The sequence below is a fragment of the Tachypleus tridentatus genome, chromosome 9 (genome assembly GCF_004210375.1).
Source record: "Tachypleus tridentatus isolate NWPU-2018 chromosome 9, ASM421037v1, whole genome shotgun sequence".
Taxonomy (NCBI): Eukaryota; Metazoa; Arthropoda; class Merostomata; order Xiphosura; family Limulidae; genus Tachypleus; species Tachypleus tridentatus.
Window position 1 is genome coordinate 43,791,072 of NC_134833.1, and position 25,249 is coordinate 43,816,320.

A 25,249-nucleotide genomic window follows, 5' to 3' on the forward strand; every position below is an offset into this window, starting at 1 on the left:
GTGGCTAATCTTTACAAAGAATAATCAGAAGACATGAAAACGGTTGAGTTTTCTTGAATACTATTTAAATCTACTAAAGAAAATGGTTTCATTGTTGTTAATAAAGATAATTAGGAAGTGATTACTCAGATTCATGTATTTGGTCCACATTACAGTATTTTATGTGGTCTCCCAAAAGTATAGAAGAGTTACTTTACTTTAATATGAGAAAAGTGTTATCAGCTATTTATTAATAGGAGAATCAGTTAAAGAAATTTATAAGTTGTTTTTTTTTCATTCCTTCTTTTATGTTATTTTGGATACATTCATGTCTTGATAAAGAGTAAGTCATTATTCAACTTAAAGATGTAGTTTGTTTGAAGTTCCAAATTAATTTTGAGTTATAAAAATAAATACTTTTATACATAAATAGTCAGTCAGGTACTTAAAGAAGTTTCAACAATCCAAGAAGTAGTTATTTTGAGTGAATGTTGAATATTGAAAATTGTCAGTTTTTATATGTATGGGTCTGATATTTTACAGTCCACTTGTTTTACACTAATACATTAAAATTAAAACAAAGAAATGTATACAAATATTTGTTACACCAGTAATAGTTGATAAGTGTTGGGATCAAGTTGTATCATTATTTGAAAAAAATATTACAAATATAGAAGAAAAGTGCTATCAAGAAACCTACAATGTTACCTTTGGATGTGTAGTCTCTCGTCAAAAAATTTTAAATTTCCTTTTACAAATATTTGTATAATTGTTTCCTATCACAAGCAAGTTATTTGATATATTGCAGCCTAGCACTCATGATATTCAGTAGTGTAATAGTATGAGACTTTTAAAGAGGAATTAAAAAAAAATGTAACTAATATGAAAAGATTTGGGAAAAGAGAAATCAAAAGGAAATGTTGATGAGCTAGGAAAAAAAAATTATTGATTGAAACTCAGTTTTGACATGAAACATTTTACTAGTTTGTTTTGTAAATTTTTTTACCATACTCTTTCAACAGCTAAGTGACTTCAAAATTTGGCAGTTATGTTAATTTGAAAAGAATATCAAATTAAAATTAGAATTAAAGTTTATGATTTGGTGATTGAGGATTTTGGTAAAAAAAAGATAGGAGAATTAAGCTACATTGTAAGTAGTAAGTTTATAACAATGTATGTTTTTTGTTTAAATTAGAATGTTAAGTTTTCTATGACTGCTTCCTTTAAAACTGTTATCACAAAATCCCACTGGATGAAACTGATACATTTTAATTATTAGAGTATAAGAGTTGTAGGGCTACATCAGGTGGTGTGTCAAATCACACTTTTAAATCCACAGCAACACTTACATGAATCACTGAGAACAAACATAATGCTCATGCCATCATCTTTTTTGGTATACCCATCAATTCACCTGACTGTACATTTAGAATTTTATGTACTGAATTCTGTGTAGGAACTCGAAATTCGTATATATTGGAGAATATGTAGAAAGTGTCAATATGTGGTAAGACCAACCTTACTCTCCTTTGTCAAGGCTTGTAATAGTAGAGTTGTAACATCAGGTAATAGTGCATAGTTATGGCCATTAGATTGGGTATCATCAATATTGGAGGAAGGTGTTCTTAGGAAAGTACTGAATGTGGAATTTGTTGTTTTTATAGATGGTGATGAGTTCTACTTATATGCTAACTAATATTTTAACAACATAAGCTTTTGAAAATTAGAAACAAATCTTTTATGAGATATATAACTTCATTGCAACCAAGATTTTGTAAATTCAATGGAGCAGATTTGAGCTCTTAGCTTTAACAATAATTGTAAAGCACGGGTAAGTTATTTCCCACTAACATGTAAATATGCTGCTATACCATCTGTAATGCAATACATGTACCTTTTATACCAGAATTCTGTACAGCAAAACCTGAATTAGCATATCCTTCCATACAAATATAAGGGAGAATTGTGTTTGTATGAAATTGTTTTATAGTTGGAATACTGTCCATGATACTAGTAAAACAATTCATATAAACATCACCTTCCTTTTTCCTTCTTTTTTTTTCTTGCCAAGGTATACATTTTTAATCATTTCTTAAATTCAAAGGTTTAGAGTACATGAAAATGGAATTTGATTAAAAAAAAAACAAAAAAACATTTTTAGTGTAATAAATGTTTGTATGCTAAAATATGACATGTTAAAATGATATCATTTTTCTCTTTTCTTAATTAAATGTAATTACTTGTATTATTTCTGGATCCTGGAATATCTAAAGCATTTTCAAAACTTTATTGCAGGCTTTTTGGTAGAAAACTATTGCATAAATTATCACTTATGTGTATACCTTTTTTCTTTTAAATCAATGTTTATAACTGTGTGACAAATGATGAAACAAACTTGTTGACATAATAAAATTATTGATTTGTGATTTTGTTACCGAAAATACCAATATAATTTTATTTTATATGCTGCTTCAAATGTTCTTACATTTGTTTTCAGTGATTTCATTAATCTGTCTTTTTTTTTTCAGTTGTTCAATGGAACATTTCAAAGAATTTTAAGTAAAAGTGAAAATGTTGAGATGCTTAAAGAAAAACTATTAGCATTTTACAAAAAGGTAAAATATAATCCATTTCACTTTTCTTTTTTACAATAACTTAAGAATTTCAATGGACCATTTATAGATTGTTTGTGCAAAAATAACATTAAATTCAAATGATAAAAATAAGAATCTCAGTAAAACATTTAATGTACATCAAAGACAGTTACTGGGTGTAATTAAATAAAACTGATTTGAAAAATTTAAGAATACTTTTCATTTTAGAATTAAAAACTTTCAGTGCTATTCCAAAAATTCTATTTTATATAAATTTAGTCAATTTGAATTTGATTGGTACTCATTAACATACTTATTTTCTTACTTTATTTTACTGATTGTAGTAGTCACTGTTTCAGGCTATAAATTGTTAACAAGGTCAAGCAAACATTACAGAAACTGATAAAGATTTATCAGTGACCTAGGATCTGACTTTCCAAATTGGTGTTAGGTCAGAAGACTAGGCAACATTATTTAGAAATAATTTTTAGGAATTTGTATATAAATCAAGTTAGATAATAATAGTTATAAAACATTACTTGCTTTGTGCAAGTTATTTTATGCTCTTAAATACATAAGCAAATAAAAAATATTTAAATATGTAGTGGTATCCAAATTACAAAATAGTAGGGCAGTGTTTTATCAGCAGATTGATATACAAAAATGATATTAAATGCAAGTAATAAATTTCTTATTTTCATACACATTTTTCTAGTTATAAAAGTAATTGAAATGTAAAAATTAGAAACTTGCAGTTTGGATATGGTTAGGTAATGGTTTAAAAAAAATTTCTTCATGAGGTATTCTCCTACATTGCATCATTCAGTTTGCCATGTGGGATTATTAATCTGACTCTACTTAAAGAGCAATAAAGCAATGAAATTAAATAAAAGTATTTGTAAATTTTTATGAATCATGAGTTGTTTTGGTAAATAATATCAATCATCTGTTACTTTTCATACTCAAACATAAAACTGACTCAGTCAATTTAATCAATTATGCAATCATCATAAAAGTAGTTACCCACCTACCTTATAGATTGTAACAAAAAAAATGATATTTTTTTAGTTGGATATTTATTTAGGGGGATATTAGAGGTTATGTAAATGACAAGTGTAAGATAAAAAAACGTTTTCTAGTTTTAACATGAAAATCACCTTGTGTGCTGACTTCATACATTTACAAACAAATCTTAAGTAAAAATAATTAATTTAAAAACTTATTTTTTTATTTTTTTGTATACAAAAGATTTCTAAGATTTCTAAATTGCACTCCTGCTGATGAACTTCACAATGACTGAGAGTTTAATTCAAACATCAAGAAACTGTATTTATTGTGTCATAGCCATGTTCTGCAAATATTATGTCTGTATTAATATAATGTATGAGTTTGATAGCTACCTACTCTTCACCTCCTAGAAGTGTGATGTATTATAACATCTTTCAATTTTATGTAGTCAACAGTCATAATTTTTACAAATTTGCAATATAAATTCAAAATAATGGCATATATTTAAAAATAGATAGCTGTTTGGTATAATAACTTGGTAATATTATTTATTTGTAATACACAGCATCAAAATGTTAGTGCTATGTGCAGAATTGGCTTTGTTGTTGTTGAAGGCTGGAGACAAACCATAAACTGGTTCTCTTTCCTTGTGTTCCTGTAGTTTAGATTATTTGCATTAAATTTGGTAAAACTTGTTACATGTAATCAATATTTTATAAAATTAAAATATATATTTAACTTTATTTGGCAAGTCAAATTTTACCCTGATACACACAAATCTCAGTCTCATTATTTCTGATTCCCTTGAAAATAAGGATCTACAATAATCCACATTGAAACCCCAAAGGTTTCTGCTAAAGATAAATATCGAACTCAAAGTTGCTGTGAGAACTCTTACTGTTCCTACTTTAAACAAATGAATAAACAGCGATCTATTCTAAGGGTCTGGTGAACACTGCAAATTTGTGAAACTTTCTTAGATACCAGAGTTTCATAGGGCAAACTTAGCTTTTTATACATATCAAAACAAATCAATAGATGGTCAAATTTGCTTCTAGCTTGCAGTCAGCAAGTGATTTGTGTGTTTGTTGTGTACAGAAAAGCAGCTATCTTTCTAACTACATTACATGTCATCTTTCTTGTGGGAACCAAGGAATGGCATGATTCTAGCAAGACAAAAAAAGGCTAAACCATGATTAAGATCCCATGTAAATCATGCTTGTTGTATATGATGCTGCCATGTTTCAAAATTTCAGCCTGTACAATGTGCCAAATATTTTAATTCTAATTTTATTCAGCTTTGTCTGATATGTTCCTATAGCAAATCTACATAACAGATTAAAATTAATTTATTGCAAAGTGAAAAATTTATTGTTTGTTTTTAATCATTTTTATTATTATGTTGTGTTCACAGTACTTACCTGTCTTAAAACTGAGCCAAGCAGATCTGCTGGATGTATATCAGGGTATACATTTTCTTCCATTGGACAAATATGCTTTTTTAAAAGTTCAGTGTTTTGTTAATCTACTTGAGGCCAATTTTAGGTAAGAGTTGTTTTTTTAATGTGTTCTGGTCAAATTAAATAAATATTTTTGTTTAATATACCAGCATAAGAATGTCATATTTACTTGACTATGCACTGTTTAGTATGGGATGGTGTCATTTTTATGAGGTAGATGTTAAAATTGAGAAAGTGAGCTTTATAATATACTAGTAAGCTACCATCAATATGGCTTGTTACATTAAAAATTCTCACATAAACTTTGAAAATAATTTAGGCTTTTAACAAATACAAATTCTAACATCCAATATAGAGTTGTTATCCAAGACGTCCCATTTTAACTTAAATAATATAAACATTTGAATTGTAAAACAAAATTCTGATGCCAAGTTTATTGATATACATTGATAATAGTTAATTTCTTAAACTTTGAATGTTGCTCTGTAAAGCATCATGATCTGGAACTGTACACAAGAAATTAATAATAGTAAGCTATAGCAGCTTTACTTAGTTGTAGATAGAACCTATTCAGTGTCTTACAATAAGTTTACTTAAATATTACCTTCACATCAGGTAGACTTACCTTTTGAAATACTGAAAGCCTTTCTTTGTTGACTTTGGATTCCTTTTGTTTATGAAACATGATAAATTTTCCAGTTGTTCTTTATGTATTTCAAAGCATGTGTCACTTATCCATAATTCTCCAGTCACCTGTTTTCCACATTATTTATTGTGCAAGCATTAAGGGATCTTGCATTAGCTTTGATTTTTCCATTACAGTTTATTTAGAGTTTATTGTTGACAATTGTTAACATTATTTCTGATACAAGTATATCTGCTGTTATCCAAATTTTTGTAGTTTAGTTGGAGGCATTACTTAAGCAATTTTTTTTATAGTATGCAGGGTGAGTTTATAACAATGTCAACCCTTGTTGTTCAGTGTACTTATGCTGTTATGTACTTGTATTCCTGGCATGTATTACAATTATGCAAATGCTTATTTTATGTAACACATAACATTTTATTTTGGTTTAAGTAAAGGTCAGTCTTTTGATTATACCTTATTGCCTCCAGAGTTGAATTTGCTTGCCTTACTCCTGATGACACTTTTTTTTCTTCTTCTCTCAGACATGTAATATTTTCAATGTTGAATCTAGTTCATTTAGTATTATTTCTGTTACTATGTGATTGTCATATTCCTTTTGGCAGTTTTTCCTGTTGAGCATTGTTTCAGGGTATTTGTCTTTTTTAATAATCTGACCTCCCCTCCATATATTTATATATCTTAAAAAATGGAAATTTTGCTTAATTTTCATATTTGCAAGGCATTTTATTTTAACTTGTTTTACATTAAAAGGAAGATTGCCAACAGGAGTTCTGGTTGTCATTATCTTCCAGAATACTATGTTTGAAGCTGTTTGATGCTTGCTGAATTATTCTTACTTTTCATGTTGCCCAGCATTGATGTAAGCAGGATGGGTTTCTAAATTACTTCTTCATCTGGGCTTTTTGGGGGTATCTCAGGTTTTTATTCATTTTAGGCCTCTTAGCTTTGTGTGTCATGGATTTATCAGATCCTTTAACTCCATTTTTGGTTCATCATTCTATTTCAACTATTCCAGTTTCTGTTACAATTTTATCTGGAAGTTTCAAAGCATTTACATAACAAGAGGTTAACTTCATGTTACCTCAAAGTTTTTACTCTCATCTCTCTGTAGTGTCAAAGGCAACAGGAGATTTGAGACTGGTCATCAATTTCTAGCATCATTTGTTATGTGAATATTTGTACTTACTATGTGTAACCCATAAGAATATTTAATATAATAAAAAAATTCCTCTGTAAAAGTTTTTGGATGATGAAGGGGGGATTTCAGAGATTTATTTACATGTGTCAGTTCCCCCATTGAAGCAGTTTATCAGTCTCTGGCCTTCCTTTATGTTTTGTGTGACTTAAGAATATTATATCTTTGCACATGTAGTCAAACCAGTAGTTGATTTTCTTTACACTCAGTATTGATTGTCCTGGATGATTGAAAGATTCTTACCCAGTGGTTGATTTTACAGTTTACATCTTCTATGGGCTGGATTATTCATGAGTCTAAGTCTTGGTTTGTGCTTGCACAATATCATGTTAATCTAACATTTTTAATAATACTCTCCCAGGAACTCTTTATCCATCTCCTTTGGCTCTGTGCAATCCATGAAATTGTGGGTACCCCTACTTCTCTATCTACTAAACACACCCTCTCTGGTGTGGGAAGTATGGCTTCATTTTATGAGGTAATTCCCACAGATTGTGCTTACTTGAGACACCATCAATAGAATTTTGCTTGCCCCTTTGTGGAGTCTGTCTTTCCATATGTTGTCCACAGAAACTTTCTACTATTCTTGATTACCTTCAAATTGGCTTATTTAAAAGTTACATGATCTCATTTCCCCTTTCTTTCATCAGGTATGGATCGAGATTTTTCACCAGTACCTTTTTCTCTTGGGATTGGGGTGATATATTGGAGAACTATTATTCTTCAGTCTGTACCATTCTCCAATATCTTATTCTTGTATTGTGCTGTTGTAACTTTACTGTTCAACATGTATGGCAATGGTTATACCACCTTTGTTAAACTATGCTGTGTTTTAGTCTTACAGACTGTTCAACTGCAGTGGCATATATAAGCATACAAGTGAGACTCACAACCTTTGTTTGCTTCAGTTTTTCTATTACTTTGGCTACTTTCACATCATTGGTTGTGCATCACTTGTTGCCTTATTTAGTTTCCATTTCCGAGTCCCTTTTCTCTAATGATATGGATGCTTTGAGCCTGTCTTGGAATAATATTTTTCTCTATGCTTTACTCTTTATTTTATTATCTTTCACAGGTATTAGCCAAGGTTAGTTATCTTGTTGTCTAATTCTTCTTATTGCCTATGTTGTTCTACTCCATCATGGTTTCCTTAAAGGTATTCTATTCTCATTAATATTTTGATACACTTTCTACAATGACATTTACTTTATACAACTTTGTGGCTGGCTCTTATGCAGTTCTTTGTTGGTAAAACTGGCTTCTCATTTTTGGTAGCAAAATGTTATATTTTTGCAGTTTTCCTCATTGGCAGTATACCAATTTTGATGGTCTACCTTTACAATTTGGTGGCTGCAGAATTCAGATTTTTGTGTTCCTTTTTTTATATTGTTGTTGGATCACAAAGAATGAGATACATACACAGATTCACACAAGGAACTACTCTTAATCTGAGGGCTTTATAAGTTTACAAAAAGAACAATATGCTGATGCAATACAAGGCAAATGATTGTATATTTGTATGTATATCTACAAAAAAAGAAAGGTTGTGTGACTAGCAACACCGACAGATTTAACTTTCTACAATGGTAGTGTGTATTTTAAATAAAAATAACTAATGTTCCACTATCCTGTGATGCAAATTATACACTATTCACTTACTGGCAAGTATAAACAAATGCGTAACTGAATTGTTGGTGAGACCAAAATGATCCACATAATGAAAAAGAAATTTAACTTAAGTTACAAGAGAATTACATGAGTTATTGAAAAGTAAAATTACAGAAAAAATGCACAAATTTTTTAGTGGTAATCAAAAATGAGAACTTTAATGAGAGTTTTTCTTTAGAAGTGACAGTTACAAAATGCCATCAAAATATGGTTTAAATCCAAAATGAATCTCTTATTCTACAAATAGTCTCTTTTAACATTTACACCAGTATTGTTTAGTTGAAATTGTGGTGAACTCTGCATGAAATATATCTAAATTCTGCTTCAAATCCAGATGGTCTGTGTTATATCTGTGTGAAATTCTGCCCTCTCAGGCTCCAACAATTTGGAATATTAAAATAAAGCTTCACATTCCTGACACAAGAAAACAGTGATTGGTGCCTATTAGATCAGTTGGTTATTGGTCAACAGCAGTAAAGATAATGGGCAAGTACACTCAATTTGCCAATAAGAATAACTCAGCATGCCATAAGAGAATTAGATGAGAAGATACTTAATGTCCAGTTGATCAAATTATCCTTTGGAGAAAATTAAAGTTAAAAACATTATTAAGCTGTTCTGTATTTCTACCATAGGAGGTATGCAGAAGTAGAAAAGAAATTTGATAAACTTAAACTAGAAGGAGTGAAAAATGTATAACAGCTCAATACTACACTGTATTGCAAGAATGGAATCTTTCTGAGGAATAAACATCAGTTGTTTGTACTTTATGATGGTTCTTGTTCCATGGAGCTTCCTGCCTTTACATAAATGAATTATCAGAGTAAGCATGATAGGTCAGTTGCACAAGCTATTTCAACCACCTTAAGCACAGGTTTAAGGTCAAATCTCATTACATTTGCCATTTGGCTATGCCTTTGCCTTCTTACTCCCTGTAGCATTTAGTAAACACCAAGCTAAATGGGGATGAATCTGCAAAATTGTTTTGCTGTTTTACTTTCATAACATCAGTAGACCTTCAGTCTCAGTATTTGCTTCCCACTTTTAGCTTTCCTTCAGATTTAATGAAACCTGTAGCTTGTGAGTTTTGGTTTTTACTATTCAACACCCATTGTTAACCATATCCAGGATGTCTAGGATTGCAAATAATTTTGATTTCACAGTAAGCAGTATAAAACAAGAAAGGTAAAATAATTCAATACAGTTTCTTATTATGTATCAACAATCTGTATTTATACCAATTAACCCAAGCATCACTCATATAATGTTTAACCTCTGCACTTGTCTTAGGTAACAGTACCCTTGATCATAAATCTGTGGGTTTCTGAGGATGAGAAATATTTTGATTATATAAAAAAATGCCATGGAATCTCATTCTATGAGACTCCATGCATTAATTCATCCAGTCAAGTCTTGCATGTCAAATATACCCTAACATTTGTTCCAGAAAAATTTCAACTTTGATGCTGCAATGCTGTGAGACAGTATTGCCTTCTGATGGATGATAATTCTTCTTCAAGTACCTTTAAAACCTCTGCATTGTCGTTCTTGCATGGTATTAAAGATACTGGGAATGGAATTATTAGTATCACTAGTTGTCTCAGTTCCAACCTGGATGGGTATTATTTATGCTTTCATTGTTATTTAAGTTCTGATATTCCCAGTGCATTTTCTTCATGTTAATGAGTCCATGCTTGAGGACATGCTTTTTCTTTGGTTATTCCTGAGTGTCCACTAATTTGACCACTTATGTAATTCATTAGCCATTTTTCATGTGGATGAAAATGGTTTTCTGCTACTTTAGTGTTTCTTTTCTTAATACATGTCTGGGTTGTTATCCTGAGAACATTTCATCTGTGTTCTGTTGTTCCTCCCAATTCTGAAAATCATTCATCTTGAAAATAGTTCTGTAGTTCTCTATCTAGGTATTATATATAAGAACCTCATTCAGATAACGTAATCACTTTTTCGTGACAAAGCATTCAGCATGGGATTCTATCAACAGGAGTGTTGTGATTAGTTACAAATTACATTGGGATTTTGAATGTGGTTGGTGTTTTTCTGGTTATTTTTTATTTCTGTTTGTAAGTTACTTTTATAAAACCTTACTGATGGGTATGAAATTCTGAGTTAATGTTTCAACTACATCGGTCAATCAGACCTCTTCTCTTATGCCTGTACTATCTAGTGTTTTGTCAGCAGTGAGGGGTGGGGTCATTCTCAGTCAAATCTATCCATGAGAAGATCTTTTATAAAATGGAGACATGAGGATTGAGGGTTTCTTAGAGAGGGATTCTGAGGCAGCTTTTGCAAGTGTCCTGGGAACAACTGGTGAGAATTTAAACTTACTTTTTCTGGTTTATTCTTTTACTAGTTTAGTCTCAACAGATGATTATTTTGACCAGCCACCTTTAAACTCTTTTCTTTGGTTGTTTACTTAGGTTTGTGAGGTTTGGAATACTCTTATTGCATTAGACTCTACTCTTTTCTTGTTAGCAAAAAAGGACAACAAGTGACTACTTGGTTTTTTATACTTCTCCTTATTCTCCTGTTCATACTGGGAAATTTACCACTCAGTTATACAACAGGATAGTTATGTCTTGTTCCCTACAGTTATTGGATCAGCATACTTTGGCTTACTTTCTCAAACTTCTTGCAGTAAATTGGGCAATGTTTCAAGGTCTATCCCTCTTGAAGAGAAAAATTGTCATGGTACATTGCAACAGTTCTACAGTGGTATCTCAGATTTCTTTTCAAGGAGGCACACATTTTCAAGACACATGTTGCTATACCTTGAATCTTTTCTCTTTGGCTCATTTCTATCATATCAGTGTTTTAGCAAGTCATGTTCCAGGAGTAATGAATTTAATTGCAGGTCACTTGTCTTGACTCATCTGGATTCTTCCAACAGAATGGATGCAACATCACAGGTTTTTCAGTGGATTTGCTCTCAGTTAGGGTCTCCAACATTCGATACCTTTGCAACATGTTGAAATTCTAAACTGTAATTGTTTTGGTCTTTACCTTATCCTCAAGTACTGGCAGGAGATGAGCTCAGTTGGTCCTGAACAAGTTTATATCAGTATGCTTTCATTTAATTTTACTGTTGCCCCAGATTCTGACTGTGGTTAGTTCTACTCCTTATTGCACCTTATTGCCCAAGCATGGTTCCACTTCTTCAGTATCTGCAGGAATGCCTATCTCTGCCTTTTCCACATTAGCAGTCTCTGTTGAGATAACTTCAATTAGACAATATCCACCAAGGTGTTTGGAAACTATCTTCATGCTTGGAAATTATATGGTCCTTTGCCTTTGTTTTGAGTTGCTAGTATGAACAGAGTTTGTTTTGTTTTCTGAGTTATAAAGCTAATGTGCTTGGTTTCATGTGTATATATTGATTGGACTTGTTTTTTTAAATAATGATGCTGAGCTTGGGTGTAACACTGTTGGACAGCATACTCTTTCCTGTCTATCCACTTGTCATGTAGGAGAATGGAGTTCAATTCCCTACCAGAAAGGAAATTTTCTGTTTATTAATTTTGTCATTATTAATTATTAAATGTCCAATTGGGCCCCTTGGTGGCACAGTTTAGTATGTCTGTGGACTTACACTGCTAGAAACTGGGTTTCGATACCTGTGGTGGGCAGAGCACAGATAGCTCACTGTGCAGCTTTGTGCTTAATTTCAAAAATAAATTTCAGTGTTTATTGAAAGTACATATATGTGTAAAAAGAAATGTATTTATATTTCTATGTGTAATTTGGTGAAAGTTTCTGTTAAAATATTAGGACACTTATGAGTCATTTAATTAAAGCTATTTTTAGTATTTATCACTAAAATCTTTGTAAAGAAATATGGTTTCATTTATGTTTTAATTGCACATAGTTCTAATTGAAAACATGTATGGGTAATTTAAGTTAACCAGGTTGATTTGTTGGTATAAAGATATTTATGTTGGTTTGACTACCAATTAGCACTACTAATCTCTTGCAGCCATATTAAGTACACTGCTTTCCTGTATAATGACCAGCTGGTCTGGTAAGTTGAATTTATATGTTTCACAAACCATCTTTTATTACTTAGGTCACTAACTTAGAAATACCTTAGAAACAGTAGTTGCACTTATTACTAATCTTGAATTAAAATAAAAGTTTTATCAGTATTTTTAAATAGCTATGAAAAACTACACATACACTAGTATTATCTATTCCTAAACTACTTTTAGATTTGATTGCTATAAAAAGTGTGGGTAATCATTTCTTTGTTATTGGTCTATCTAGTTGTGTATTTGACATCCATATGAAAAATAATATTTGAATATAATTTTTTAGGTATTAAGCAATATCAAACAGAATATGTGGAGTTAAGAAATCTTGCCAGTGATATGAATTAGGTAATATTAAGTGTTAATGAAGTTCTGATGTATTAATTAATTATAATGAATTAAATAAATGTATTATTTCTAAGTACTTTTAATAATAGATTAATTGTCAAACTTGTTTTATTAAGTTCTGGCTTCAATTCATTAATCAGTGAGACTTTGTTGGGATAAATTGATAAAAAAAACCAAAAACAACAACCCAAAATCCAAAAAAAGCCAAAGAATATTGTGTCCTGTTTTTTGCATCAAAACTTGTGTGTGCATACAAACCATGCTCTGTTCAAGTTACATTTTAACATAACCTTGGTCAGCCATTTTCTAGTTTTATTTGGTTATAATTCTCTCAGTCATTATACTTGATGATAAGTTAAATATCCACTTGCTACAACCTTAAAAACAATGTATAATGTTTATTGAAATTAAGGGTATTTTTGTTTGTATGTATACTTTTGGTTTAAACTTAAGAACATTTTAAATGAAAATCATACCTGTGCATCTGCTTAATGAAACATTTGGACTAAGTTATGCTCAGTTTAGTAGCTGTTGGCTGAATTTGAATGATGATTGGTCATGAGAAGGAAAACTTGGGGTGATAAAAACTGCTCAGGCATGAGAAGCAATCATTGAGCACTGTTTGGTACTTGAGGAAAACATATCTGAAATACTATATAGCTTGAAACTTGCAAGGTTTCATTAAAATAGAGGAACGAATGGTCATCATTCAGTTACTAATAATGCAGCCACACCATGATTTTAATGTTGTGGAACAGAAAGTGAGATCCATTTGTAGCAAATCTCAATAGCTTGTGAAACATAGTTAGATCATGGCACTATTTTTCTTAACTCTTTGTGTGTAAATGGGTCAAAGTATACATATGTCATTTTACATGGTACATTCAAAATTTAACTTTAGTATCAATCAAAATGTATTTTATAATTAAAGTTTTAAAATAAGTTTCAGTTTCTTAATTTGAAAGGAAAATATTTAATAAAATTCTTAATCTGCACCTTTGTGTACCATGTGATGTATTTTTGCTCCAAGTTACGAATTTTTAATATTCATGACTTATAGTGTAGCTATTGCTATGACATAATTTAATTTTATAGCATTCAATCTTTTGCCTTATTCACATATAAACAAAAAATTCAAACCCACTTACTACATCCTTCTTTTATATGCTGCCTGTCATAAAATAAGTTTGCTTGTATATGCTGTTACATTATTTATGATCAATATGAAAAGAATATTTTAAGCTATTGACTTACCTGTAAGATCAGCTCATTTTAATGACAGCTTTGGAATTATTTGCCCTATGGATTTGAAGTTGCTATTACTGAGTTCAAATTGGCTACATAAGGGAATTATTTTAACACATTTATAGAAAACCAATTAAATTATAATAGCTGTAGGACATTATAATCTTTTTACCTGTGATTATTTTGTGTTCTAAATTCAACATTTGATATAAATAGAAATTCAGTTAAGTACTGATATAAACTTTACTATAAAGTAGGATTAACTTTAAGAATAACTGCAAAAAGGTAAAACCTATGTGTAAATGCACAATTTTTTTTTTTTTATGTGTACATTACAAAAAAATAACTTGTATTTTAGGATGTGTACATTTGTTTTCCAACTGATATTCCAAATAATGCTAAATGTTAGTATGTAGATTTCCCTGAATTATCTTAGAAAATAAGGAAACTGCCAATACAGTATTATTTATAATAAATTTCTGAATTCCATATTTTGTTTTATTTTTTTTTTTTTTAGTATTTACGTTTACACATTTTAAAATGAATTTTATTTAATTTGAAGTTGAAAATATTTAAGTTTAAAATTTATATTTGGATATTTTAATAACTAAGTTTCTCAAAAAAGTAGATAAGCATAGAGAGGGCTTTAATATTGGATTAATTGTTTCTCATAGAGAACAGTTACGTAAAGTTTAAATGAACATTTTCTTTAGGAGTGTGATATTTTGGTTGAAGATCTGTGTTTATACACAATATACCAAATACTAGTCTAAAATACTAAAAATTAAAACTTGCTGAAATAGATAGTTAAGTTTTCAAGTTTGACATAAATATCTTTATAAACTGAAACATTTTCTTACACAGTGTTTGAGTGTGTTTAATTAAAGTATTTGGAAACTTTGTCACAATCCATTGTTACTATATCTGGTCATGTTCTATCTGACAACCATTCATCTGTAGCATATCTTTGCCATCATTACCGTTGGGTTTGAATGCAGTGGGGGAACTCTTCTGTTTGAGTTTCTTCATTGCTGGAATTCATTTGTTTGCAACCAGTGGGTGCTTCAGGTTCTGTCAGAAGGATTTATTATTCTATTTCCTTTCCTCCTTCTCAAGACCCTATAACCAGTCATCATCCATCAGAAGCAGTTTAAGAATTGCTCATCAAACCTGTTCCCTATCCATCCCAAAGGTTTTTATCCCTACTTTTTCATTGTCATCAAGAAAACCAGATTGGAAACTGGTAATCAATTTATCTTGCCTCAACCACTTTATTTCACTACCCTGATTCACCACGGAATCTTTTCTCACCCAGAGATGGGCATTTTCTCTGGAGTTGTGGATGACCAATTTGTAAGGTGCTTGAATCATACTATAAATCATAATGTGTAGTAATAGAATATTGCCCTCAGATACTTGTTAAACTGTCAGTTTAGAAATGCTTTACATTATAGATTTAACATAATTACATACAATATAAATGTATTGTTTTTTAATATAACAAACTTTTTACATGTAAAAAATGTATGCATTAGTAAATGTATGTTATTTATTGTCAGGAGTGGATTGGAACAGGATAACATGCAAGTATTATATATGTACCTGACACTATCACTCATTCCTTCATTCCTGGAAACAGAGATCCAAGGTGGTTCTGTTATGCCTTCGTCTAAAGTTGGTCTGGGATCTCATTATGGGAGGTATATTATTTTTTATTAGTAACTATTGTTTAATATTGTTTAAATGTAATAAAAAATAGCTTACTATACATTTTTAAAAGCATATGGATTTTTCGTTATGTCAGAACATAATATGTTTATATCATGGTTCACAGACTTGTACAACTAGTGTAATTTGTTAATCAATTAATTTTTCTGTCTATCAGAATGTACATAATATTTTGCTGTCTTGGTGGATAAAGTTGGAAAACTAGTGAAATTTGCTAATTAATTACTACATGCACACCCTCAACTGACAAGCATAAAAAAAGGTTCCAGTGTGTTATGTTCATGATTTATTCAGAAAGTATTTTCTTTCTGCAAACTTCTTTCACACAAATGTAATTCTTGGCAAATAAATCATTTATTATGCTTCTTAAAATATATAGTATTCTTGTATTAACCTACTGTAAATAAAATGGCACACTTAAGTTTTACTATCACCATTAACAAATAAGGTTAGCACTGTTTTTATTTTAAAAATAATTAACAAATAGATTGTTTTGTTTCCAGGCAAAGTCATCTGCAGCTGTGCAGAAATAAAAATATCAATTCTAAAATATTTGTGGGGTTAAACTTATTGAAATGTGTTAAGAATTAACATGTATCAAATGGCAATAAAATATAAAAAGTAGATTGTAGGCACAATAATTTAGAATTAAGTTACTTTTTAATCTTAAACTTTACATGTGAAAATGTGTTACACATGCAAAGCAACTGAGCTTCTTAAAATTTAGAAATAATAAAATATGTATTCACTTATTAGTAACCTTTTTAAACAATGCTACACAGTATGTACACTTTTCCATACTTGTTATTCCACACAATTCGGTGTTATTTTAAACTTTCATAAGTTTGTTTATGATAACTTTGGAGTCTTGAAAGTGAAGTGTTGTACGTATAACTATTTAGTTACTTGAATGGCTTATAATGAATAATCTTAAATATTATTAGGAAAATACTTATTTAGCCAAAGTAAAAACCTAGTATTTGAATATTCTTTAAGTAGCTTAAATATAAAGCAAAACAACATAAACATTAGACAATCATCAATTATTTTGTAAAATAAGGCTTTTAATAATCATAACTTAAAATTTCAAAACTATTAAGAATTGAATAAAGATGTTTAGAACATTTTTGATATTGTATTACATAACAAAATATTTGGTAATGTAAACTATTAAATATCTCATGTTATAACGTTAGGAATATAGTGCCTTTATTTTGCATTTTTATTAAAATCTTCTGAATATACAACAAGGTATTCTGTGGAAATGTAAGATGAATTTAATATGCATATATTTCACAATACAAGCTGAAATACAGTCAAGTGTATTGAGAAATCGGAAAAACAAAGACTTGTGTATATTAGCATTATAACTTATGAGAACTTGTTTAAATTGCACATGACTACACCAATATTTTTGTTTCCACTTTACATTGCTTCCAACAATGCACTAATCATAGAGCTAGTAGTAACTAAACTGTAGTTCTGTTTATATAAGTAAGCTAGCAAATTAACACAAGCTTGATGTATTATACAATACTTAGTGATGAAAATCAGTTAGTGAATTTAGGTTTCAAATTTATCACATCATTAAAAGGCTGGCATGAAAAAGTGGAAAAAGAATACTGCTTTGGAACTAGGGAGATGTTGCAGAATTGGTAGTTATTTGTCCATGATTGGAAAGTTTAGTGTTCTAGATGTGCCAATGCCTGTCACAACTATACCAAAACACAAATTCAGGAGAATAAGAGTTATAGTATCAGAAACTTTATAGTATATTTGACATTAATGATTAAGATTACACAAAGATAGAATCTTTAGAAATATTTGAGAGCTTAAAATGAATCATAAATAAGGATTCAGGTCCAGTTGGGCTAGAAAAATTTACTTTTTGAAATCTATATTAAAAGAAAAATAGAGATGGCAGCACTGTTTATGCTAATTGATTTATCTGAAGATATATAAACAGTACAATAGGTGTTTTCACATCTTTCCTGTTGTGATGATAATGTGTTGACCTACCAAAATATGTAAAACTTGTTAGTAAGGCCTAGCGCCTTTAGTAAAGTTTTTAAAGAGTTATATAAATTTGAAGATTATATTATTGTACTTTTAATAAGTATTTGATGCAAGGGTTGTTAATTTTGATCTTAAATTAATATACATGTGTCTGTTCAACATCATAAACTCATGACCAAACTCAAATTCATGTTACATTAAAGGGAAGCAGTTACTGAAAATTTCCAAATTTCTTCCTTTTTGCATGGTAATTGTAAGAATACATGGCCAATTCTTTCTGTATCATAAGAACCCCGTGTATATACTAGAAGTACATGAAGTGAAATATTGTGTGTGGGTGTGTATGTTTTGTATGCACATATATTTTCAATGGTTTACTTTCATCTTTGATAAAAGAAAAAAGAGCTTTATTATAATTTTAGGTTTATGACCGGGTTCTCATCCCAAAATGAAACAGTCAACCTAAGCACTGTTCCTACTTTGTTTCTCACCACGCCTGATTCAGTAGAGGATTTTCACTTACTTATCTATAGAGCGTTGAGTGCAACTGTGTGCATGTTGGTTGAATGTAAGTAAAGTTTTATGAAGAGTAATATTTCACTACCTGTAACTTTAGCTCCATCATAATCTCCATAAAATAAGATATACTTTATGTTGAAAGTTTGATAAATCATTCTTGACAAAGCAGTTTTATTATTCAAGCATAAAGTTTAATTATAGAAGCTATCATATAGTTACTCAGTTTCTTTTTAACATTTTGTAATTAGATATATTAACATATTTTTAAATCATTATCATTCATACCTCGATGTTATATGTTAAACTCTGAAAAGTTGAAGTGTGCTACCATTTAAAAATTATGATCATTAAACCTTTGTTTACTTACTGTGAACAGTTCCTCACATTCTTTTGTTTACCTTCATTATGCTCTCATGTAAATTATTCTTAATGATATATTCATTTGTTGGAAAATAAATTCTAATATTGAGTACTAGAACCATAGCAAAAATTTTAAATATCTACAGGGTGTTTGGAAAGTCACTGTGCACAGGAGGTAAATATGAATGACAATTATAAACAGTATTGAAAGTGACCCCCGTTGGCATCAATACAGGCCTGAATCCTTCTTATTTTGTTTCTAAACACCACTATCAGTTGCTGGCTTGAAATAGACTGAATAAAATATGATTACAAAACTGCACAGTGACTTTCCAAACACCCTGTATAACAAATATGTCGGTATTACGTATTCTGTCTTCAGCAAATCTGTAAAAATAATGCATAGAAATTTCTAACATAACTGTACTTAAACTTCAAATTCCATGTAATTTCTATGTATTTCCACAACAAAATGTCAACTTCTCCTGTCTCCCTAGAAAACTTTTTAATTTTGATTTATGGATGTAATGATTGTGAAGCTACAAGTGTACTTTGTTCAAATAGCTCTGTTTTATTTTTAACCTGAATGTTTTATTTCCTAAAACTGTTTATTGCATTTTTATATTAGTAATTATGCTAAAGATTAAGTTTGTTTTTCTCATAGATTTCCTAAAGAGGGGATGTGTAATTCAAAAATGTTTACAATTTACAACTGTTTCTCTAGCTTCACTGTTATGTTATGTAATGTAATACTGTTAACTACTATAATGTATATTGTGTTTTGTCATATTGTTTTCACTATCCTTGGTAATAAGTGATTTAACTGTAAAATTATTGATTTATTTTATAAGTTACTTGCATTAAAGAAACTGAAGTTGTAAGTTATTATTTACCGGAATCAGTTTTTATTACTTGTAAGGCTAGAAACCTTTATGTTAAGTAAGAGGTGGAAAATATGAAAGATAAATAAAAGATTTTTAAGTACATTGTGTACTGTAACTGTTATAGAATTGCATTCTTATGTATTTAAAAAAACTAAAAGGCTTATAATTTAAGAAGTGGCAATGGTGAATTTTGGTGTTTTAGGATTGGCTTTGGTACAACAATTATCAGGCTTTTTTAGATCAGTAATTACTGTTTATCCTTGCTAAAATAACTATTATAAAGTTTTCATTGGTAATGGCAATGTTTTGTAGAAACAAGAAACATGCCATTCAGTGAATACTCAGGTGTACCAGGACTGTTATTTTATACAAACACCCAACTACCTAGTGAGAGAGCATATGTATGCGTGTCTATGTATATATATGCATCTGCACAATTAGAACAAGAATGTTTGTTTGCAGGTGACAAATGACTGTCTTAAAGCAATAACAGAAAAAGAAAATTCCAACAATAAATTTAAAAAGGCATCCAACTTGTATGTGTTGGAGGATTCTGCATAGGATAGAAGATAACTTCTTTTATATATTATGATTGTTATGCTACATAACATGAGATTGATGTGCCCAAGAAATTAATGACAAACTTTAGGGGTGAAAGTTTAACATTTCACTGATATTACTATCAATGAAATTACTGTTTGAAAAAAAGCAGGCTTGTGATGTACATCAGTTTTCAAATTACTGTGCTAATTATACACCAGAGTATTCAAAAATGCTAAACTGTACTCATTGATGTAAGGAAGTAAAGAACATTTCTGTAGTTGTCTCAACAGAAATTTACAGAAAGACCAGTAAATGTCATAATGTAATTTGTTTTGGAAAAATGCTAGAGGTAACTAATGCACTAAATCTGTCTTTCCAACGTCATTAATTTGATAAGAAAAATTAATAATTACATGATCTGGTTTTGTTAAAAAAGCTGATGTTGAATAGAATGAAACTGATTTACTTAAGTAGTGATAATAATTATTAGAATTTTTATCAATAAATAAATAAAATCTGATTTAGAAACAAGAGTTTTCCCAAACTGTTGGAGGGGAGTGTAATTTTTAATTGAAATATTTTTGTAGCTTATACTAAAAATTAATACAGTGTGTATAAAACTGTATTTTTATTTGTTGATGACCTGGAGTTCTCTGAGAAGAACCTAAAAAAAATAACTGGAAATGACTTAAATATCTATACTATTTCAAATGTTTTAAATAAAGGAAGTTCTTTTAAGTGTAGGTGATTTTTATTTTAATCTGAATTCTGAATAAAAGATTTGTATAAGGTGGAAATAAGGCTGTTTAAAAGTTTAAGAATCCAGAATACTGCTTAAAGCATATATTTAAACACGTGTTATGAAGTATGAGGGAAAGCCACTATATTTATAACCCTACAAGATTCTCTTTATTTCACAGTTTGCCAAAACCTACAAACTTATACATTGTGTGAGAACATAATTTAACAAATTTGTCAAATTATAATTGTATAATACATTAGCATCTAAAGAACTGTTTTACACATAGTTGTCATGAGAAGTGAAGTAAGGTACAATATTGTATCCTTCTATGGTGTTGGGAATTTGTTACAGGGCTACTTTATTATTTTAGAACACTTAACATTTGTACTCTCTACTTCACATTACACACATGTGCATTACTGCCAGGGGGAGGATTTGGCAGCATACCAGCATGCTGAAATAAATTTCAACTACTTATTGTATAAATTATTATGTAACATCTAACTTTATTAACATTGTCGCATGTGGCATCACACTACATTTTGCAGTACATTAATTAATAACCAAGCTGGTTGCAGTGCTATTACATGCATGGGAATGGGAATATTTGCATCATATTTTATATGTGTATAACAGTGTAGTCTAAAAACTATATATATACAAATTTGAAGGAAGAATTACAAACTTTAAACCACATTCTAACACTTGTTTTTGTGTAATAATCTAAAAAATGAAATACTGCATTATTAGAATAATTAATGAAAATGTTACCTGACCTGTGTTAATGAATTAAGTTTATCCAAATGTTTTGTCAATTTTAACTAAAAATTTATTGTTAATGAAGCTAATTAGAAGTACATAATCTTTATAATTCATTTATTTTTAATGATGTAGAAGCCTCTCAAAATTATGTTTTAAGAAGTTTAACTTAGTTTTGTTTAATTGTAAATTTTAATATTTGCTTTTAGTACTATAATATTGCCTAAAATGACAAACATGATTTATTGCAACTTAAAGATTTAAGCATAACTTTATTCTTTTTACAAACATTCAAGAAATGATAACATGATTGATTTTTATAATATTTCATTTTTCTCTGGAGTATAATACACCCTTCAACCATACAGTTTATTAATAACTGTATCAGTGGACTTAAATGTAGAAAGTCTTAAGAACGGTAATAAACCTTATGGTACAGTACATAATGTTGCATTTATGTTAAAGTAACTTTATTTTTTCTCAAGTCAAAGGATAGATGTTACTTAAATAATTGATTTATTCTGAAAAATCTTCAGAACATTGCTGTGAAGAGGAGACTTGTACCAAGGCCAGTACCAAACTCACCAACCATATAATAATAGTAGAATTAACAGTACTAAACCATCTTTTTACACTGAGTAACAATAAGTCAATAATAAAAATTAAAATAAAGTTACACAGTATTAATAATGAAGTAAGTATTAAAATGGCTACTACTGGCTTGGTGCATGCCTGAAGTTGAGGGCTCAGAAATACAGATGGTGCAATGCCACTTGGATTGCAGACTGTGAACATGCTTTGATTAAACTCCTTTATTACAAGTACCTAAAAATAAGAGGTAATTAAAACCAATAGAACAACAAAATTCTTCTTGTGCCAGTCTTTTAATCAATCCTGCAGATTGGAATTGATGCATTATCTTCTTTTGACGTTATTTTCATGTTTAAGTATCTCATTTTTTTTGCTGTTTTCTGTTTAGGTAATCACCAATTAAGCCAAGAATTTTTCAGACGGTTAGATAGTTTTCTAGGGCCAGCACTCACCACATTAGCATCAGATATTAGTGAACAGTACTCTAAATTAGCAACATCGTAAGTTATGATTTCCTCACTAGTAAAATGTGTTTCAGTGTGGTATATATCTAATGAAATTATTCAACATATATTTGTATATATATATTTTTTTGTTTTCCTGTGACATCGAGTAGTAGAGAACAGCAGTAGATTAATGAACAAGCTTTTAAAGTAAAATATGATTTGTGTGTTTGTTTTGTTATTCTTTAAATGCATGTAAATACAGATAAGCCTGTTATAATCAAATATAATAATATTGCAGATTTATTTTTACCACACACACACACATAATATTTATAGATTCTTTAATGCTTTATAATCCAACATTTAGTAACCTAAATTAATTTAGATGTATATGAATAATTTTGTGTCATTTTGCCAGATCTATTAGTTGTCTGGGTCAGACCAACTAAACCATAAATTCAAGTTAGTATAAATAAAATTAAGAATTCTACCTTTTTTAACTATATACTTGTTATATTTTTCAAGAATTTACCAAATTTTGTGAGAATACATTAGATGCATTCAGTTATAGTATGTATAGTTTCACAGTTATATGCTATTAGAAGGTCATTTTTATACCATTTTTCTTTACCAGTTCATAATTACTGTTGGTGCTGCATAATGTAGTACATACAGAAATGATTAAATTATAAAATACTTTAGAGGTCTATGGTAATTTCATGTAATATGATTTCCCGAAAGAATAAATTAGGTTGATCTTCTATCTGATGGGTGAATTGGAAAGATGAATTATGAAATAATAGTAAATTTCACTAATATTACTTGAGTCTGTGCTTAAAAATGTATGCAAATTAAGTATTTGCACTAACTTTTAATGAAGTATGTGTACTTTCACAAAATTTTGTAGTTTTAGTAAAGATTGCAAGTGTTGTGCAAAAAAAGTCTGATATTTTACTTAAGGGTTTTTGTTAAAATTTGGTTTGTGAAGTTAAGTCTGTTATGTTACTAGTCTGAGTGCAAAGCAATATTCATGATATAATTAAAAAAAATATTCTTTATTCCAGAAATATAAATATTATTTGTATAGTCTCTGAAACCTCCTAAATACATTTCAAACATTTGTTTTCAGTAAAACTTTTATAGTTTGTTTGTTATTTTCTCTTCTCTAACTGTATAGGGTCTGATGAAACTTTGTAGAATGGACGGCAACTGCCTCTTGTGGAGACATAAGTGTAGAGGACGATGTTTGGAAAGGAGAAAGACAGTTGCCATCCATTCTACAAAGTTTCATAATGAATAGTCTACCTAAACAGTCTATCAAAGAATATATAGGGTCTGTCAATTTTTCCAACCTCATAACCATGATAAAAAATTAGGAAGTATACATTATCCTTTTTTGTTCCGTAATAACTGCAAATTATCACACAAAAGTGCAAATATTTAGTCTAAGTAGCTTAATTCTCATAACATTATACATTTATTAATTTTATTATATTGACCTTCCAGTTCTGCCTGACTTAACATTGCAGAAGTTGCATTCACACTGGCACACATGCACTCATATTAATATATCAAATAATATAAAAGTGGCCTATACAAAGTGACCCATCTTGACTGTGTTTTAGCGTAAAATTCAATCAAGTTTCATTTATAATACATTATATATGTATTTACATTATTACTATTTGCAAATAAGTACTTAAAATTAAACATAACTGTAAATAAAGAAGTGTAGGAAACTGTTATCTCTTCTTGTTAAGAATTGTGTACTCATTTGCTGCTTGTGGGTTGCTAAACTTATCAAATTTTGCAAGTGGAGGATGTAAAACAAAACTTTTTTTTAAAAGATTTTATAAATAACTTTTGGAATAATCAAAAATCATAAATAACTACATCAGTACCATAGAATTTCACTATAATTTATCAAACTTAGTAACTAAGTTGTATTTGGGTATAAAAAATATATAAAATTTCAAACTGACTAAAGACTTAACACACCAGTTTAAAATCTTGGATTGAAAGAACAAGTTGATGCCATAATATTTCAAAATGGCTGAGAAAGTTCCTAGAGGGACATTCTGAACTTTTGATTGGTTATTCACATGACATAGACAGAAGTATGTGTACATAAGGAACTGTTTCCAAAAATCGAAAGAGGTGGACAAGGCTACTGTGTGCATTTTGGAACACCAGCATGTAAAAGAAATAGGAGGTTCTTATTTTAAATTATAGCTTGCCAATATTATTAATTTGAGTTCTTAGTTCAAATGAAACTATAGACTATGTATTTGGACATCACAAACACAATTTAAACCAACGCTCCATTCAACAAACCATATGACACAAAAAAGTTGATATTTGTGTTATTGTAATATTTGTTTGAAATTAAGAAATTATATAATACCAAAATATGAATTATAATTTGATACCAAACATATTTAGTATAAATTCATAAAATAGTTGTTCAAT

The 25,249-nt window shown here is 29.5% G+C and overlaps 1 protein-coding gene across 3 annotated transcripts in view; it reads left to right on the forward strand.

The window, feature by feature from the left end:
• Window positions 1-25,249, forward strand: part of Ccz1 (vacuolar fusion protein CCZ1) — a 70,234-nt gene that overhangs the window by 29,667 nt on the left and 15,318 nt on the right. For all 3 annotated transcript variants that reach the window (XM_076454102.1, XM_076454103.1, XM_076454104.1), the window contains exons 5-10: window positions 2,508-2,594; window positions 4,996-5,126; window positions 12,548-12,592; window positions 15,752-15,892; window positions 18,359-18,504; window positions 22,723-22,834. In XM_076454102.1, the coding sequence (XP_076310217.1) occupies window positions 2,508-2,594; window positions 4,996-5,126; window positions 12,548-12,592; window positions 15,752-15,892; window positions 18,359-18,504; window positions 22,723-22,834 (662 nt within the window). The remainder of the gene's footprint in view (window positions 1-2,507; window positions 2,595-4,995; window positions 5,127-12,547; window positions 12,593-15,751; window positions 15,893-18,358; window positions 18,505-22,722; window positions 22,835-25,249) is intronic.